Source organism: Phytophthora ramorum (genome assembly GCF_020800215.1).
Source record: "Phytophthora ramorum isolate Pr-102 chromosome Unknown Phyram_PR-102_s0001, whole genome shotgun sequence".
NCBI lineage: Eukaryota > Oomycota > Peronosporomycetes > Peronosporales > Peronosporaceae > Phytophthora > Phytophthora ramorum.
Window position 1 is genome coordinate 3528770 of NW_027150647.1, and position 16881 is coordinate 3545650.

Below are 16881 nucleotides of genomic sequence, written 5' to 3' on the forward strand. Positions count from 1 at the left end.
GTTAAAACCGTTGCAAATACCTAAAGCCGTGGCTAGATCGATCTGCATTTAGGATGACTAGAATCGAATCGCCCAACGTCAAGGCTTGTCGTGTACTCTAGGCATATTCTACTAATAGTATACCACTCCGTTTCAAAAAGAAAGCATGATTGACAAAAGTAGATGCTCTTCACTCCTGTTTATCGCAAAACAGGGTAATACAAATAGCAAAAGACCCATCTAATTGTCACCATTCGTTTGGTACCCTCAAATTTCTCTAGCTCCCAGTATTGATGGTTAAATGGCTGGTTGAGCAGTGCCGCCACCATATCGCTAGCCTTCCCAGCAATCCTCACAACCAAATTCGCCTGTTCTGCTTCAAGCACTAACTCTTCTGCATCATGGCCAAGCCCAACGCCGTTCGCAAGACCAAGCTGGCTGGCGCCGAATGCCAGCAGGTTCTCGCCGTTCTCCTGATGCGCTCCACCAATGGCCGTCTCAAGTAAGGTGACATCGCCGCTGTTGCCGAAACAGAGGGGATTCACCCCTCCGCCGTCTCCCGTATATGGGCTCGCGCCAAGACGGAGGAGGCGCGCACTAGCCGCTTTGCATCGCCATCGCGGAGACTTCGCAGCGGCGGCCGCCGGCCGGCCGATCACACGGCAACGCTCGAGTGGCTTCGAGGTGGAACGCTCAACTGTTCGCTCGGCCGCTGCCACATGTGGCATGGCGCCGGCGACGCTGTTCCGTCAGCTCCGCCTCGGCCGCTTGCGAGTGCACACGAGCGTCACCAAGCCCTTGTTGACGGAGGCCAACAATATTCAGCGCCTGCAGTTTGCGCTATCCCACATTCAGCGCGACACCATGCTGTTCGACGATATGCTCGACGCCGTGCATGTTGACGAGAAGCTGTTTTACATCACGCAGCCCACTCGACGGTTTCTACTCCTTCAGGGCGAAGTGGCTCCTGTGCGGCGGTTGCGCAGCAGGCGTTACATCACTCGCGTGGTGTTTTTAGCTGCCATCGCGTGCCCCTGGTACGACCCCACCAAAACCCAGTTCTTCGACGGCAAGTTGGGAATTTGGCCGTACTGTAATGGGTCTGCTTAGACCCACTACTTAAGCTTACACGTGTGCGCACGTGTATGAGGAAACGTAGGTGCATTTAACTTAAGTTCAGTATACTTGTATCCGCAAGTATACTTAAACTAAGACAAAGGAACCGAACGATAGCTTTGGTGCCAAATGAGAACTGTATTGATTGTAAATGGGGTTTCCTCCTAAAACTGATATTTCTAATGAGAGGTTCTGCCATTGGATGGCTGGCAGAACCCCTATCTATTGAATGACTCTCATTGGTAGAAAGGTGTTACTTTCTACCAGTCATATGCTTTTGACTATGAATGTGGACCACCTTGTGGAGTGGTCAACCTGATTGTATCCCTTAGTGCATGTTGCACTAAGGTAGGAGGTGAACCGAATGTGTAGCTCCGCTACACTGCAGTCCAAAATTCACACTTTGATGCTCATGTTTTGAACCGTCAATGGTCGCTCCATTCTTGTCGCGTAACGAACCTCTCATCTCTCGTGTGCAATCCCACCCTACCCATACCATGGTTAATCTATATGCAAAGCTTGAGCAATGCGCTCAATTCGCTGCTAATAATAAAAAGAGGCATTATGCATCGTTTTACAATTTTTAAATAGAAAATGTATGGACAGCAAAAGGGTTAAAAGTACTCCAACATGGTCTTGACCTGATTAATCATGTTAGTTCTCGAACAGTGCCTCGTGGACGTGAGTACGTGGGTAATGATTTCAGCGCCAAATCCTATTCGGAAAGGTGTTGGAAATGCAATCCTTGAAATATAACTACTACTCACTTATAAAATATATTCAGTCTTTAAACCTACCGTCTAAGTCGTTCTTGGTTCCCGGTCTAAGGGAACCCTTAGACCGGGAACCGAGAACTTGTTGTTCACCGAGAGCTTACGCTCTCTAGCACTTCCTCTGTGCTAGGTTCTGTGTGCCCCGTCACAGACGTGAAGGGGAAGCCGGCTGCGACTTCAACAAAAGCACCACACAATTTGTAGACATTGCGAGCACTGCAGCTACCATCTGCTCTCGTTCTTCGCCTGTGACGTTTCGCCGCTGGTAGAGCGCTTGTGGGTAATAGACATTTTTTAGAGTTAGAGCTGGTTGCGTCTGGGAGTAAATGACGGAATGATTCAGCTTTAGCTTCAAAGGAGAGAACAATGTGGAGAGGATGGGCGACATCTCTCGCAGCGCAGGTGGCATCGGCTCTCAGAACCACTCCTTTTTCTTTTTTGGCGCGAAAACGTGTCGTTCATCGGCGATGGACACATAAAAAACTTTGCGAGGCGCGTTATTTTCTACCAATAACGTCAGGCTTGGGCGAATTTTCACAAATCCCGAGCAGGAAACATGGGTACCGTACTATCATTCCGGAACGGAGTGGTATGCCTATGTTTTCTCCTTTGTATTTTCCCGCCATATGTTATGTACACCTAACCTCCCCTTTTCGCTGTAGCCAGATTCGAATTTTTGCCCAAAGTTTACGTACGCTACACCCTCCAGGTGGTGGCGGTAGACGATTTCGATTTTTTGCCCGGCGTGGCCATAGTACCAGGTACAGCAACTATTGCCACACGCTTTGACGTGTCAATACACGCGGAGGATTTTTTGCCCCGTGTGGGCAATAGTTTCAGGTACAGGTACTATTGCCACACTCTACCTACGTCTTCTGAAGTTGGATGGACTCCACCAATGCATACCATGTTGCACTGGTGCATGCCAGGGCACAGTCAAGATTTTGAGGATTACGCTACTCCTCACCCATATGTTTTGTACACCTAACCTCCCCTTTTTTGCCCAAGTTTACGTGCGCCACACCCTCCAGGTGTTGGCGGTAGACGCGTCGAAATTTTGCCCACTTTTCGGATTTTGCTGTATTAATTGGCTCGGGAATTCGAAAGTGGGCAACTTATCCTACACTGCAGGATAAGTTGCCCACTTTGCGACGTTCCGAGCCATTTAAACAGCAACGTGGAGGATCGGCCTTTCCGAGCCATTATTATTTTAGGAGGACGGAGGTCATGCGTCGACATAATTTATCTTTATTATAAGCTTTGGAGAGGCTGTGAATGGGGAGAGGAAGTACCCAGCTGCATCAAAGCACAGGACACGCCCGCAGCACGATCAACTCCATCGTCCACGCCCAGCCCAGTCAAGACGAGTCCAAGTCCGGTAAACCCCCTCGGTGGACCCCCATGCGTTTCGTGGTGGAAAATGCTGGTCTTTGCGTCACGGAAACCCTATCGCTCAAGGACATCGCAAGGATAATGGGGGTCGACCGTCGAGTATTTGGCCGCATGGAGCAGGACATTAATTGGGTAGACTACAACCTGCAGTTGTAGACTACTGGTTTTCTCGCGACCAAGCTGCACCTCAGAAGCTCATTGATTTGCTCGACGGCGCAGAGACCTCAGTAGATATCGCTATGTTCATCTTGTCGCATCCTGAACTGACCGACGCTATCATCCGTGCCTCCCAGCGTGTCACGGTTCGTGTTCTCGTTGATCGGGCACAAGTCACCGAGAAAAGCTCAGCAATGATAAAAAAACTGGTTGAAAACGGGGTCAACGTATATCACGCAGGCCCCAGACTCATGCACTGGAAGGTAGCGATTATCGATGGAACCGTGTTGACGATGGGAAGCTGCAATTGGAGTGGGGGGGGAATGACGTTGAATTGGGAACATACTGTTGTATTGCGTGGTCCGATTGTTGGAGCACACGCCGTTGAGTTTGACGAACACATGTGGTCTGTTGCCGTGCAAAACAACTGGATAGTTGAGATAGATAGCCGCGGTAATGTTCATCTGTAGCGTCAAGCGATGGTGAGAGCATTGCAGCAGCGGGTACTCCGAGCTGGCAGTTTGGTTTACAAGGCACGGGCAACTACAGCACGGTCGCGTTCGATGGAGCCCGCCATGCAGAGACGTTTGAGACGCGCACGGCTCAGGCGCACCTTGATTCGATCAAACGTGAGTTCGAGCTGCTCTAGGATGAAGGACGGATTTGGGTTCTTCTGATCGTAAGTGCGCCCGCTGACAGAGTCTCTTTCTGGCACAGTCTCTTGATAGCTAACACGACGGACTTGTGCGTGCTTCTCTACGTTTATTGCTTGCGTGAACAGTGTAACCTCGTGAGCACTAGCTTGCAACTTGCGGTAGACGCGTATCTCTCTCTTGGTGTCGGCGGTAAGAACTTGGGCTCGACGTACATGCTTCAAGAACTAAACGTGACTGTTGTGCAGGCAAAACGCGCGAGTGCGATAGCATGTTCTTCGATGACAACGGCGGGCTGTTCGAGCAGTCACTGCGTCTGGTGATTTCCACTGGGACGTACTTGGTGCCGAACTGGGGCGCACTGTATGTGTTTTACGTGCTGCCACGCTTCCAGTTCTCCACGGTCTTGGACGTGCCCGGACTCCTGATGGACGACGAGTGCGACGAGGCGGCGTATGAATTGCTTTCCGGTGATGAACGCGTAAAAACTTTATATTTCTGCCCACTTTCCGATGAACGCGTATATTTTAAATAAGAGTGTCCGGATACGCTGACATTTGAAAAAAACTCAATGTATCCGGACATGTATACCGGTTTGGCTCAAAACCTACTGGTTGGGCACAGTAGGCATCTACTACTGTACACATCCAACAGCAACCCCCACAGCGTGGATCCCTCTCACACAGACACATTGGAGCAAAGCAGGATCATGAGCCGCCTGAGCGCACTGAACCTGACGGTCGGCGTCGGCACGGCCGCGGCACTGTACATGGTTCGCCTTCGCCGCGCGGCATACTCTACCCTTGCACAGCGTGTTCGTCCGCCCGTGCTGGAGAAGCGGTCCAAGATGGTACCGTTCGGCGCCGTCGCGGGCCAGAACCGCGGTTCGAGCCCCATGAAGCCGATCTTGTACCTGGAGGACCCGTACTTCTACGTTCGGGACGACTCCCGCAAGAACGAGGAAGTTTTGGCGCACCTACGCAAGGAGAATGAGTACACGGACGTCAAGACGAAGCACCTCGCCAACGTACGCGCCAACCTCTACGATGAGCTGCTGTCGCACGTCCAGGAGACGGACGAGGACTACCCGTATCCTCACGGCGCGTACCTGTACTACAACCGGACAGTGAAGGGAAGTAGCTACGCTTACCACTGCCGCAAGGCCAAAACTGCGAACGCGCCGGAGGAGTTACTGCTGGATGAGAACGAAATCGCTAAGGGCCACAACCATTGTCAGGTGGCCAGCGTGTCGCCGAGCCCTGACCACCGCTATCTCGCGTACATGGTGGACTTCAGTGGCTACGAGACGTACACGGCCTACGTGAAGGATCTTAAGACTGGAGAGTTGCTTCCGGACCGGATCGAAAACATCTCGAGCCTGCGCTGGGGAAAGGATGCTTCTGTGCTTTACTACGCCACGCAGGATGAAGCCCATCGCCAGGACAAGCTCTGGCGCCATAAAATTGGGAGCAAAGATGCGGACGAGCTACTTTACACGGAAGACGACGAAATTTACAGCGCGTACTTCCAGAAAGCTCGCAGTGGGAAGTACATGTTCTTGCTGTCCTCCAGTAGCGAGACCAGCGAGGTGTCCTTCATTGACCTGGACAATCCATCGAAGCCGCCGCAGCTGATTGCTAAGCGTCAAAAGGGGTTGATTTACGGGGTGGACCATTTTGCTGACAGTTTCTACATCGTGACGAACAAGGACAAGGCTACAAACTTCAAGTTGATGAGGACTCCCGTATCGTCGCCATCGCCGCAAGATTGGGTCGACGTGTTTCCTTACGACGAAAACGTCAAGGTGGATGATATCGACTGCTTCAAGAACTTTATGGTCATGGAGGGTCGACAGGGTGGATACTCGCAGCTCTGGATCATCGTGCCAGAGGGAGATAACAAGCACTCACGTCGCCAGATTACGTTTAAAGAGTCCAGCTACACTGTTTCCGGCTCTGTGAACCGTGATTTTGACACGGACAAGTACCGCTTCGTTTACTCGTCGATGACAACCCCCTGGACAACGTTCGACTACGACGTCAATACCCAAGAGTCCACGTTGTTGAAGGAGAAACCTGTCCTCAAGTATGACCGCACCCTGTACAAGACTGAGCGGTTGGAAGCAAAGGCAAGTGACGGAACAATGGTACCCATCTCCCTTGTGTATCGCTCTGACATGCGATCGGAAGACCGCCAACCGCTTCACCTGTACGGCTACGGTTCATATGAAATCCCGATCGATCCGAGCTTCGTCTCGTCCATCCTTCCATTGCTGGACAGAGGTGTGATTTACGCTATTGCGCACATTCGCGGCGGCGGTGAAATGGGCAGGACGTGGTACGAGGATGCAAAGTACAAGAAGAAAATCAACACCTTCACGGACTTCGTCAGCTGCGCTGAGCATTTGGTCGATGCTGGATACACGAGCCCCAGCAAGATGACTTGCGAAGGCCGTAGCGCTGGTGGATTACTCATGGGTGCTGTCCTGAACATGCGCCCGGATCTTTTCACGGCTGCTATCGCTGGCGTGCCGTTTGTGGACGTGATGAACACGATGAGCGACGCATCGATCCCGTTGACGACTGGAGAATGGGAGGAATGGGGAAACCCGAACGAAAAGGCTTACTTTGAGTACATGCTTAGCTACTCGCCCTACGAGAATGTGAAGCAGCAATCATATCCCAACATCTTGGTCACGAGCGGATTGTATGACCCCCGCGTGGCATACTGGGAGCCCACCAAGTGGGTCGCTAAGCTGCGTGATTTGAAGAGCGACCAGAATGAAGTTCTTCTGAAGATGGACTTGTCATCAGGCCACTTCAGTGCTAGCGACCGCTACCACTACCTGAAGGAGAAGGCGTTCGACTTGGCCTATCTGCTGGATCAGCTCAAGGCGATCAAGGATGATGACAAAAAGAGCCCAAAGCCTGCTGCAAAGCTGTAGAGAAGAGCCTCAAAACAAGTGGAGGTCAAAAGCTGTTTTCCAATACCTAGATATCAGCTTTGTAATTCCATTTTAACGAACACGTTGTGCTTCCTACTTCTTGCGCTTTCGATTGTCTCCCTCGTGGACGTTATTCTCAGCCGCAGCTGCAAGTTTTGCATTTGCGAATAGCTCCACCTCCTTCCGGAACGCCTTTCTCTCCTTCCGCTGTGCGTGAAGAATCATTTTGGTGCAGCCGTGGGCAGCTTGCGATAAGTTAAATCTTGACAAGTATAATTGCTGCAGGGCCAAGTCTTCAGAGAGTGGTGAGCATAGATCGCTCTTCAAGACTGTGAGAACCTTTCCGGTTGATGCACAGATTCGAATCGTGTCTGACTGGAAGTACTGAAGAACAATTCCGCGTTGGTGACCCATCGGCTTCGCATCGGGACAGTACGTCTTCACGACGTTCCCTACAGCAAACTTGAGCGTATCAATGAGGTCTCGAAATTGGATGAACGTCTGGGTTTGTGTTTTCGCAACAAGAGGCGACCACATTTGCCGTGGGCGTACAGCAGGGTCCTCGCGTGTCTTCCACGGAACAGGAGAGTCGTCCATGCTACTTACACTGGGAGCTGGCTCGACGAATTTTGGAATGGTTGCCTGGTAGCTTGTACCAACATTGGGCTTGGGACGGCCCAAACCACTCCGGATAGCTTCATTCTCAACCACTTCTAGCGCCTTTTTGATGTTACTTCGATTCGGATAGTACTTGTATCGGCACACAAAAAACGTCTTCCCTTTTTCGCGAAACCCGCGCTTGATCTCGTCCTTGATGTCGTTATATTCCTCAGGAGACACAACCTGACAAACCTCGATCACAGCATCAATCGAATTCCTGTCCTTGTGCGGCGACAGGAAGACCTCGTTTTCCAGGACGCCACCCTTGATCAATGCCTTCACTTCCTCCTTGACATCATAGGGTTTATAATACCATTGAGCCATGAAAGTCGATACCGCTCGATCATGTCGCTGCGAAGTCTGCACTGAACTTACAAGGGCCACAAAGGGGTCTTCGGGGTCCCCCGAGTCCAGAATGACGCAGTCGCCGACCTGGACGTGGACATAGTCCCCAGGAGAATCACTGTCGTCCGATTCTCCGTCCTTGCTCTTCTTTGCGGGGCCCTTGTTGTTGCCCTTTTTGCTCTTTTTTTGCTTTGATGCAGAGACTGGCTTTGTTTTTGCCTTGCTCGCCCCACGTGTCCTGGGGCCATCGCTTTCCGAGTCCGATGCGGCTGCCGGTTCTCTGCTTCGCGCGCGAGTCACTCGCTTGGGTGGCTCCTCTTCGTCGCTGCTGGTCGTGTCTCCGCCCTTCGCATCCTTAAAATCGTCATCGGTCGAGCTTTGGTGTGCGTCAGCAACGGGCTTATCGGACTTGTCTGAGCTACCCGCGTGTTCCTTGCTCGCCATTTTCACCACCGCCAGCCTTGACGCACGGGAGCTCTTCCTTCCCTGAGCCAAGCTGCTGTCCCCGCGTTACGTAAGTAACAATCTAGTCTATAGCCGCCACTGTTGTCCGCAGAGACGACCCCCAGAGCAAGGCTGTGCTCCTCTCTTCGTCTCGCTGTCAGCTTTGGCTGTCGCGCGCTCCTTTGTATTGTGCCCGCCATGCCAAAAAGAAAAACGAGCCCCGTCAGCTATTTTAACCAATCACAATTGGAAATGTTTTATTCACCTCGAAACGCAAGTGGTTTTATACGGACAACCGGCGGGTGGGAACGGACACGCATGGCGAAGGAGAGCCAATCGTGTGGCTTCGTGTGGCTTCAGCGAAGTATACTGAAACCAAGACAAACAGTCATGATTTTCGAAAAAACTGGAGAGGTACACCATGCAGAAACAGAGCACTCGAGAAAAAATTTCCACGTGGCCAACCTCACTTACGTTTTGCATCAAAGATCGTAACTAGATCCTAAACTTGCATAAACCGTTGCTGATCAGATTGCAGGTTAGGCCGCCCACGAAGGCTTCAAGCCAATGAGCGCCAAACTTAGAATATCTTACACCCGTCCCGACCCGTGGCGAAAGATATGTCGCTTTGCGTGCGAAGTGGTCAAAGCAATCTTCGCGGAGAAGAAGTTTGATCTGAAGTGAAATTCCGCATTATGCGACACGACCAAACGACGACAAGTCAAAAAAACATGGGAAGCTGCGGGGCACTGGGCTGAGTGAGACTGTCGACAGTTGCAGTTATCGCTTCACTTTGTCAGGCTCAAGGGTTGGCTACTGTGGTAGCCGCCCTCGAAGCAACATGCATGCGTATACGCTCAAACTTTCGCGAACTATGCTTCAAGTCTATTCGTCTTCATTTCTCATGACCCAGCACAAGTGTCCAATCGACACCGCATTATAAAACGGGTTACAGAGCCTACGTCACGCCGTTGCCCAAGTACAAGCCTGCTCAAGCGAACCATTGGCGTGTTCTGAGTGGTTGAAGTCCCCGAGACTGGTCGGTCTATTTGCTGGAATGAGCAAATATTTCAGTCTGCACAGGTCTATGGGGTCGCTGCGCGCAAAAAGGGCCAAATTCAGTCCATGATGTTGAAAGGTGACATATCGGACAACGAGAACTCCACCGCTCTGCTCGAAAGCATGGAAAGTTTGATAGCTACCTTGGAAACATTCATCTTCTCGTAGAGTTAGAGTTAGAGTTAGAGTTGCAGCCGAGATGTTCTCGGGGGTTCTGGTGGGAGATACCTGTAGCCGGTTGTAAAACTGGTATCGATCCAGAACCAAGGGTTCTCGCGTGCGTCAGGTGCACTCGAGACTAGCATCAGGTGGCTCTGTGCTCCTTCAGATCCTCCCTCATCAAGAGTGGAACCAGTGTTCTCCAAAGTCGATCCCAATGCCATCAGCGCTGAAACGTGCGGGTGCCGCCGCGCGTTGTCCACGAAGAACTGCATCAGCCCTGGTGGTGTTGTTGATGGCGAATTCGGCATATGACAGGAAGGGGATCCACGAGGAGAAGGACGTAACAAAGGGAATATTCTAGCATGCGATTGACGTGCTCCGTTTGCCTATCTATCGCTGGATGGACCACCGTCAGCAGGCGCGTACCACGCAACACGAACATGTGGTTCAATAAGGCCAAAGTATACCGCGGGTTGCAGTCGGACACGGTTGATTCCGGCAGACCATAATGCCGGAATATCATATTGAGGAACAGATTGATCGTGTCTTTTGCGGTGACCTGGGTGGCGACTGGAGTAAGATTCTCCATCTTGCTGAAGTGCTCGACCAGGACCAGGGTACCCGTGGCACCCGCGCCGAATTCGTCGTATTGATGTAGTAATTTGCCCTTCTCGACGAGCGGCCTAAACCTAATAAATTTCCAGTGCGCATTGACCCTGTTGGTAATATATCTGTGTCAGTCCACACGCAGTTATTGCTTACGTAGCACTCAAGTACTGAAATTACTGGTGCACAGAAGACAGGTCCGTGTACAGCTTGTTCGCGCGCATCACTTGGAAGACCTGTTTCAAGTGTCGCACATGTACTTCAACTGCGCTAAGTTCTTCCCCAGCGCAATTGCGAACAAACATGTCATCGAAATAATTCGGTGCAAAGTCGTGGAGAGGTCAAAGCCCGTGAACTGGTATCGGTGATCAAGCACACTTGCTCGATGTCGCTGACCTTGAAGTCGCGCACGAAATTCTTCCAGGAGAGGTCCGGAAGGCACGTGATTGACGCATCATCACGAGGAGGACTCACGACCTTGACGAGCTTTTTACTCTCTCCCACGTATCCGAGCGCGCAGACGAATTCTGTTACCGCAGGTTCGGTGTTGCTGGAGTTGCGCCACGGCTACAACCGGCGGCGCTTGGACTTCTTTATTAGTCGAGACCGAAGCTTCACTGTCACTGGATGTTGAGGCAGTGAGACACCCTCCTCTAGGTGCGGGAGATCGTTCTCGACAGCCTCGAAATTATGTTGGAGCAACGCCTGCTCAACCACGCTGATGTTCAGCGGGAGTCGACTTTATTCGACCACGTTGTTGTCATGCGGGGATCATCTCATTCTCATCCAGGGTCACAGCACATGCCATCAAGAAAGGGCCACCACTCGCTATGTGGAGGGCTTGTGTCATGGTGGATCGGTTCACGACTCGGACGTGTGATCAGGCCGATGGAGCAACCAGCAAGTCCGTAAGCACCTAGCTGACGTCGAAGTCACTTCGGCGCTTGACCGAACGCGCTAGCCAGTCGATCTGCGGCCGATACCGTAACCCTGAGGATGCAGTCGAATGCGTAATTCGTCCCGTGGACCAAGAATTCATCGTTTCTCCGAAAGTCAACGAGCGAATACGGCAGCGCGATGCAACGCTATGGAACGCGATATGGCATGTCATTGACCAGCTTGACGTCGATCTCGCCCGGGTCCTCGCAGATCGGAAACGTAGAAGGAAGCAACGACAAACAGGACGCACGGTAGAAGTTGCTGAGGCTCCGGGAACCAGGAGAGCGAAGAGGACGCCGCGAACCAGCGACGTAATGGATGATGGGAGGGGGGATCCGTTCCAGCCAGTAGGACATTTCGCGCGTACTGGAACTGGTCGCTTCCGGGAACGACTGCGTTCATGAACATCAGTGCAGGTGCGCGGTGACAATGCTTGCAACGCCATGTCGATCAGACTCGTGGTGATACACGAGACCAGGTGTCCTGTCTTCTAAACATAATCGCGTAGCACCATCTTCCCTTGTGTGGGCGAAAAATCAATCCTCCTGCGGGACTCGTCTTGAGAAGGCTCAATCCCGAGACGGGGGTCGCGCTGGAAATCCTCCAAAGCCGGTGCTTGTTGGGTCCAGCGACGTGCCCATTCCTTGGCTTTCCCAAACAAACGGGACAACAGGAAATTTATTCCTGCAGTCAGCTCTTCGATTAACATTGAAGCAATCGCAATGTTGATCTCGTGGAACCGATGGTTCGGTGGTAGGCGATCTTGTCCGAAGCTGACGTCTCCGTCCTTACCGTGGTGTTCCGTAATAATTGCGAGGGGTTTGATACTTGTTGTTTTGCTTCGACGAGCTTGTGTTCCATGAAAACGCTTGGATGGCTTGACACTATTGATTGGGCGTCACTGACCAGTGACGTAACTATGACTTCTCCGAACGACGCCGGGAGGCGGTGAAGCACTTGCCACTCGATAAATTTGAGATGGGGAAAAGCCACATACTCCAGGATCATCCGTGGAGTTCCGGACAGCTGGGCTTCACTCATTTCGAACTTGGTCATTGGAAGGACTAACAAGTGGTAAGAAGTGTAACGGGGGTACGCAAGACCAACGTCGACGCCTGTTGGCAACCGAATGGGCACAATCCAAATAACGACAGCAGAGTCAAGTGATCCAGGTGCAGGCGCGAACGTCGGCGAAAGCGGGCACCCGGCACTGAACTCTGCGTCTTAAACACTGAACTCAGCCTCTATGGCGCTGTAGAACTACTACGAGGAAGTAACCTTTGCTTTACAAAACAAATGCATCCGACGTAAAAATATACTCATCCTTCCTTTTACTAACAGGAGCGACGAGTACAATTTGGGGTACTAACCACTGGTTAGTACCCTCCATCGTTTTATTTTATTTTAAGTATTGGCGAACGGTGGTTGGTCTAGAATTACTTTATAGATGTTATTCATCGGGAAATCCCAGTGTCCCTGTCAACGACCGGAATGGCTACCGGTTCTTGCGGAGCTACAAAACAGAAGGAGAAGCCGACGATGCGACAGACAGTGAAGAGAGAGCCTGGGGCTTGGACTCATTGAAAAGCTTGCTCCACTACTCCGAACGATTTCTCTTCAAAAAAATGTAGCGCCTATGTAAGTTTTAAAAGTCGCTCATGTGATTGGTCAAATGACTGTAATGATTTAACTTGTTCAAGTGTTTAAACGATTTGTATTTTTAACTGGTTCAAGTGTTTAAACGATTTGTATTTTTAACTGGTTCAAGTGTTTAAACGATTTGTACTTTAACTTGTTCAAGTGTTTAAACTATTTTTATTTAATGTTTAAAACAATTTGTTTGATTTCCTGGAATGGTATGGATCTCAGCAGATGACCAGGTGACGCTACACTATCGCCGCAACAACAACTACTATACTGCAGCAACAACAACAGACAGCAACTGACAGCAACAACAGACAACACGAGATAGCAGTTGGGCATGCAATTTGACGCTCAACTCGAGAAGACGGACAAGGGCTTCGGCATTTATTTCGCCAAGGTGGTGGCCCCGGGTGGAGGCGATCTTCTAGCCATCGATGGATTTGTAAATGATCCCGACGCTCCTCTCGACGAAAGACAAGCGAACATCAACAGAGAAGCTCTGTCAAGGCTGCAACTAGGAGACGTGATAATCGGGGTGAATGGGGAGGGCTGCCAAGGAAAGGAAATAGGAGAGGTTCTCGGTCTCTTGCGGGCAGCTGAAAGTGGCTCCAATATCTTGTCCTTCTCGCGTGATGTGCCAGTTGGTCATGCGGATGATGATGATAAGGAAACTACCGAGACGTCGACGAGTGGATTCATGGGCGCTCTCCGAAAAGTCAAGTCCAAGATACGAGCTGAGATCGACGGCGACGAAGGGGAGCTTCTCCGCGAGCAATTAGAGGACGAACGCTTTGAAAAGCAATGGTTAGAGGAGTTCGAGGTGTTGAAAACGCAGTACGAAGCCAAGTGGGAGACCTGCACGTACACGGCAGACGAATTCTGTGGGCTTTTGTATCGCTCCAGTGATGCTCAACAGAAAGAGTTCCTGCTCCGAGAATATCCTACCCTCATGGAGGCTTGGATGGATGCTAGAGCCTCCTCTGGCTCCTCGAGAGTAATTCCAGAGTGGCCCGCTGCTAAGCTCGCCTACGATAGTACGGTAACCTGTGATCCTGCTGAGCTTTCTTCCTCCAACCCGCGCTCAATTCACTGCTCTCGGTCGCTGCAAGTGACTCTCGAGTGTCTGCGAGTGGGCTTCATGTGGCGCTCGGATGATATACGCGCGTTCAGTCTGCGGCTTGACGACGACGGGATCTCTTCCTGCTCGGCACTCCTCGAAGCGCTGAATGCTCGCAGTGGCTTCTTCGAACGGAATTTCCAGTCAAAGGAGTACCCACGGCTGTCCAAGACGATGTTACGCGCTCTACGTGACAATGCGCAAAAGGCACTCGCTATTACGGGCAACGATAATGGAGCCTGAGCGATGTAAAGGGACCAAGACGTCTGTAGTCCAATATTGTAGCCATGTATTGCTTGTAGCCATTTTACAAGATTTCATTTTCGGATTTCGATACAAAGCTGTCATGGACGTGTGGGGCAGTCAGAATGCGGCGGCTGGGGAGCAACCAGCTGCAGAAGAGGAGGACTGGGAGCTCGCCGAGAGCGGCAAGGACGCGCTGATCGTGCTGCTGGATGTGCGCAAGGCCATGTTCGCCCCGTATCCGCACGCGGCAGCGGACGCTCCGTCCACTTGGTTTCACGCCGTTGTGGAGCTGGTGATCAAGTTGCTCAAGTCGAAAGTGGTCGCAAACGACAATTCCCTGCTCAGTGTCGTCTTCTTCGGCACGGTATGTGGATGCTGCGTCTTGTTAGGGGCTGCTGGAGGTCACTGACTGGCGTGTTGCTAGAACAAACGCGGGGAAGCCGGCACACTGGAGCAAGTCTACGAGTTTCAGCCACTGGGATATCCATCTGCTCAGCGGATCAAGGATCTACAGGTCCAACAGGTCATCTGCTCGCTGCGATAGTCATCTCGTCCTCATACTCTATGCGTTCTAGGCTCTGATGGATTCGGACGTGCAGTCAGATTTCGAGTCTATGGAGAACTCTGAGAAAGTATCTTTTAGCAACGCCTTGTGGCAGTGCGGGATTTCCTTCTCCAACGCAAAGTACGATGGAGGACAGAAGTGTTGCTACGCTAAGAATGATCTGCGCCTAACCTTTCTTGTTCTCTTCTCCTTACAGTTTGAAAAAGAAGGACTCGCAGCGCATCTGGATATTCACAAACGATGACAACCCACATGGACCAGATCCCGAAGAGATTGGGCGGATCCAGAAGCAAGTTCAGGTAATCTGTGTTCATGCGCTAGACGTGCTATGCTACAGCTCTAACACTATGGAGGATGCGTTTGTGACAGAATCACACGGAGTTAAGGCGCACGTTGAACCTATTCTACATGACTCCGCCTGGCAAGAAAAGTTTCGACCTGTCAAAGTTTTATGGTTGCAGCTTTAAGGACTTTTCAGTCGATGAAGGGGAGGACACGATCGAAAACGAGTCATCGTTCCAACCAGCTTTTCCTGTCGGATCGCTTGACGATTTGATGGACGGATCGCTGCGAAAGCGCTTTCGTAAGCGCCGGCTTACGACGTTCCCTCTTCACATTACGAAAGGAGTGTCGATTGGCGTCGAGTTGTACACGCTTGTTGTTGTCCAGCGCAAAAACACCCCAGTGGCCCTCGACGCGAGCACGAACGTCCCTCTGAAAACAGAGACGAAATGGCTCTGTGAAGACACTGGGTCTTACCTCACTCCCGATCAGATCAAGAAGTACATCGACTACGGAGGCAAGCGTGTCTACTTCACGCGAGATGATGTGGTTGAGATCAAGCACTACGACGCCCCAGGAATTCAGCTGATCTGCTTCAAACCGTTAGCATCCCTCAAGTGGAACGAAAACATCCGCTCGCCATACTTTGTGTATCCGTGCGATGGCTATATCGAAGGAAGTTCCACGGCGTTTATGGCAATTCTAAACTCAATGGTCAGGAAGGAGAAATTTGCGTTGGCGCGGTTGATCGCGCGGAAAACCAGCGAGCCTCGCCTCGTGGCGCTGATTCCTCAGGAAGAGGAAAACGACGAGATGGGCCAGGTGCAACCGTCCGGGTTCAATGTTATCTTCTTGCCGTACCTGGATGATATTCGTGACATTCCAGGTGAATCTGTGAAGAATGGTAAGGCCGGGAACCGTAGTGCTGAGTCTATTGTTGCCGCTTACATGTCATGTCCTTTGATATCCGCGCAGTCGGCCAGGAAAAGATTGATGCCGCTAAGCACTTGATCTCGAAGCTGAAGTTGACGGAAGCCCCGAGTTTCGAGAATCCAGGTACGTGTCATCAGTAGCAAAGTGGCGAACGTGTTTGGTTAACTTGTATAGGATCGCTGTGTTGTACATGTAGAGCTTCAAAAGCACTACGCTGCCATTCAAGCTCTTGCCTTGGACGAGGAAGCGTTGGAATTCGACGAAACGAAAGACACCACCCTTCCCGATGCCGAGGGTTTTAACCAGCCTGACGTCACGGTAGGCACGGGGGGATGCGAGTTGGGAATACGCTCGTGTCGACTTACTAGATTTGCTTATGGCTGGATTTGCTTCGTAGGATGCTATCAACGGTTTCCGTGAAGCGTGCGGCGGGGAGTTGATTGACGCGTCTACGAACGCGAAGCGCAAGGTCGGTGGTTGGGCGCAGTCAATTGTCTGAGGTAACTTCTTGCTCACACGCGTTTGTTGCGCGCAGCCTTCGGCTTCAGGTGGGCGCAAGACGACGACTAAAAAATTGGCGAAGGCTGGCTCGGCGGGCAAACCTGCAGCGGAGGGGACGTTCGACAAGGACGAGTGGGCCGCGCTCGTCGCGTCCAACGCGATTCAGAAGAAAACCATCCCGCAACTCAAGGCATTCCTGCACGCTCACGGCCTTGCCGCCGTCGGTCGGAAGGCCGAGCTGGTGGACGCCGTCAAGCACTTGATGGAGGCGTAGCCCGTTCACACGTCGCATGAATATCAGAAAAAGCGTTTTTGACCAATCCACTAATTTTCTCTCACTCGATTAGCTAAAAAGGCATCAAGGG

General features: G+C 51.5%; 5 protein-coding genes across 5 annotated transcripts; 4 read left to right on the top strand and 1 right to left on the bottom strand.

The window, feature by feature from the left end:
• Positions 1-468: 468 nt before the first annotated feature.
• KRP23_826 (uncharacterized protein) lies at positions 469-1089 on the top strand (the record flags this gene model as incomplete). Its single annotated transcript, XM_067893451.1, has 1 exon — positions 469-1089. The coding sequence occupies one exon, from the start codon at positions 469-471 to the stop codon at positions 1087-1089; it is 621 nt and encodes a 206-aa protein (XP_067751390.1).
• Positions 1090-4778: 3689 nt separating this feature from the next.
• On the top strand, positions 4779-7013 carry KRP23_827 (Protease 2; the record flags this gene model as incomplete). The annotated part of the gene is made up of 1 exon (XM_067893462.1): positions 4779-7013. One exon carries the CDS (start codon positions 4779-4781, stop codon positions 7011-7013), a length of 2235 nt encoding a protein of 744 aa, XP_067751391.1.
• Positions 7014-7106: 93 nt separating this feature from the next.
• On the bottom strand, positions 7107-8462 carry KRP23_828 (uncharacterized protein; the record flags this gene model as incomplete). The annotated part of the gene is made up of 1 exon (XM_067893473.1): positions 7107-8462. One exon carries the CDS (start codon positions 8460-8462, stop codon positions 7107-7109), a length of 1356 nt encoding a protein of 451 aa, XP_067751392.1.
• A 4747-nt stretch (positions 8463-13209) lies between these two features.
• KRP23_829 (uncharacterized protein) lies at positions 13210-14232 on the top strand (the record flags this gene model as incomplete). Its single annotated transcript, XM_067893484.1, has 1 exon — positions 13210-14232. The coding sequence occupies one exon, from the start codon at positions 13210-13212 to the stop codon at positions 14230-14232; it is 1023 nt and encodes a 340-aa protein (XP_067751393.1).
• Positions 14233-14335: 103 nt separating this feature from the next.
• On the top strand, positions 14336-16790 carry KRP23_830 (X-ray repair cross-complementing protein 5; the record flags this gene model as incomplete). Its single annotated transcript, XM_067893496.1, has 9 exons — positions 14336-14599; positions 14660-14749; positions 14811-14920; positions 14997-15099; positions 15170-15986; positions 16058-16138; positions 16212-16333; positions 16413-16484; positions 16551-16790. 9 exons carry the CDS (start codon positions 14336-14338, stop codon positions 16788-16790), a joined length of 1899 nt encoding a protein of 632 aa, XP_067751394.1.
• Between the last annotated feature and the right edge of the window lie 91 nt (positions 16791-16881).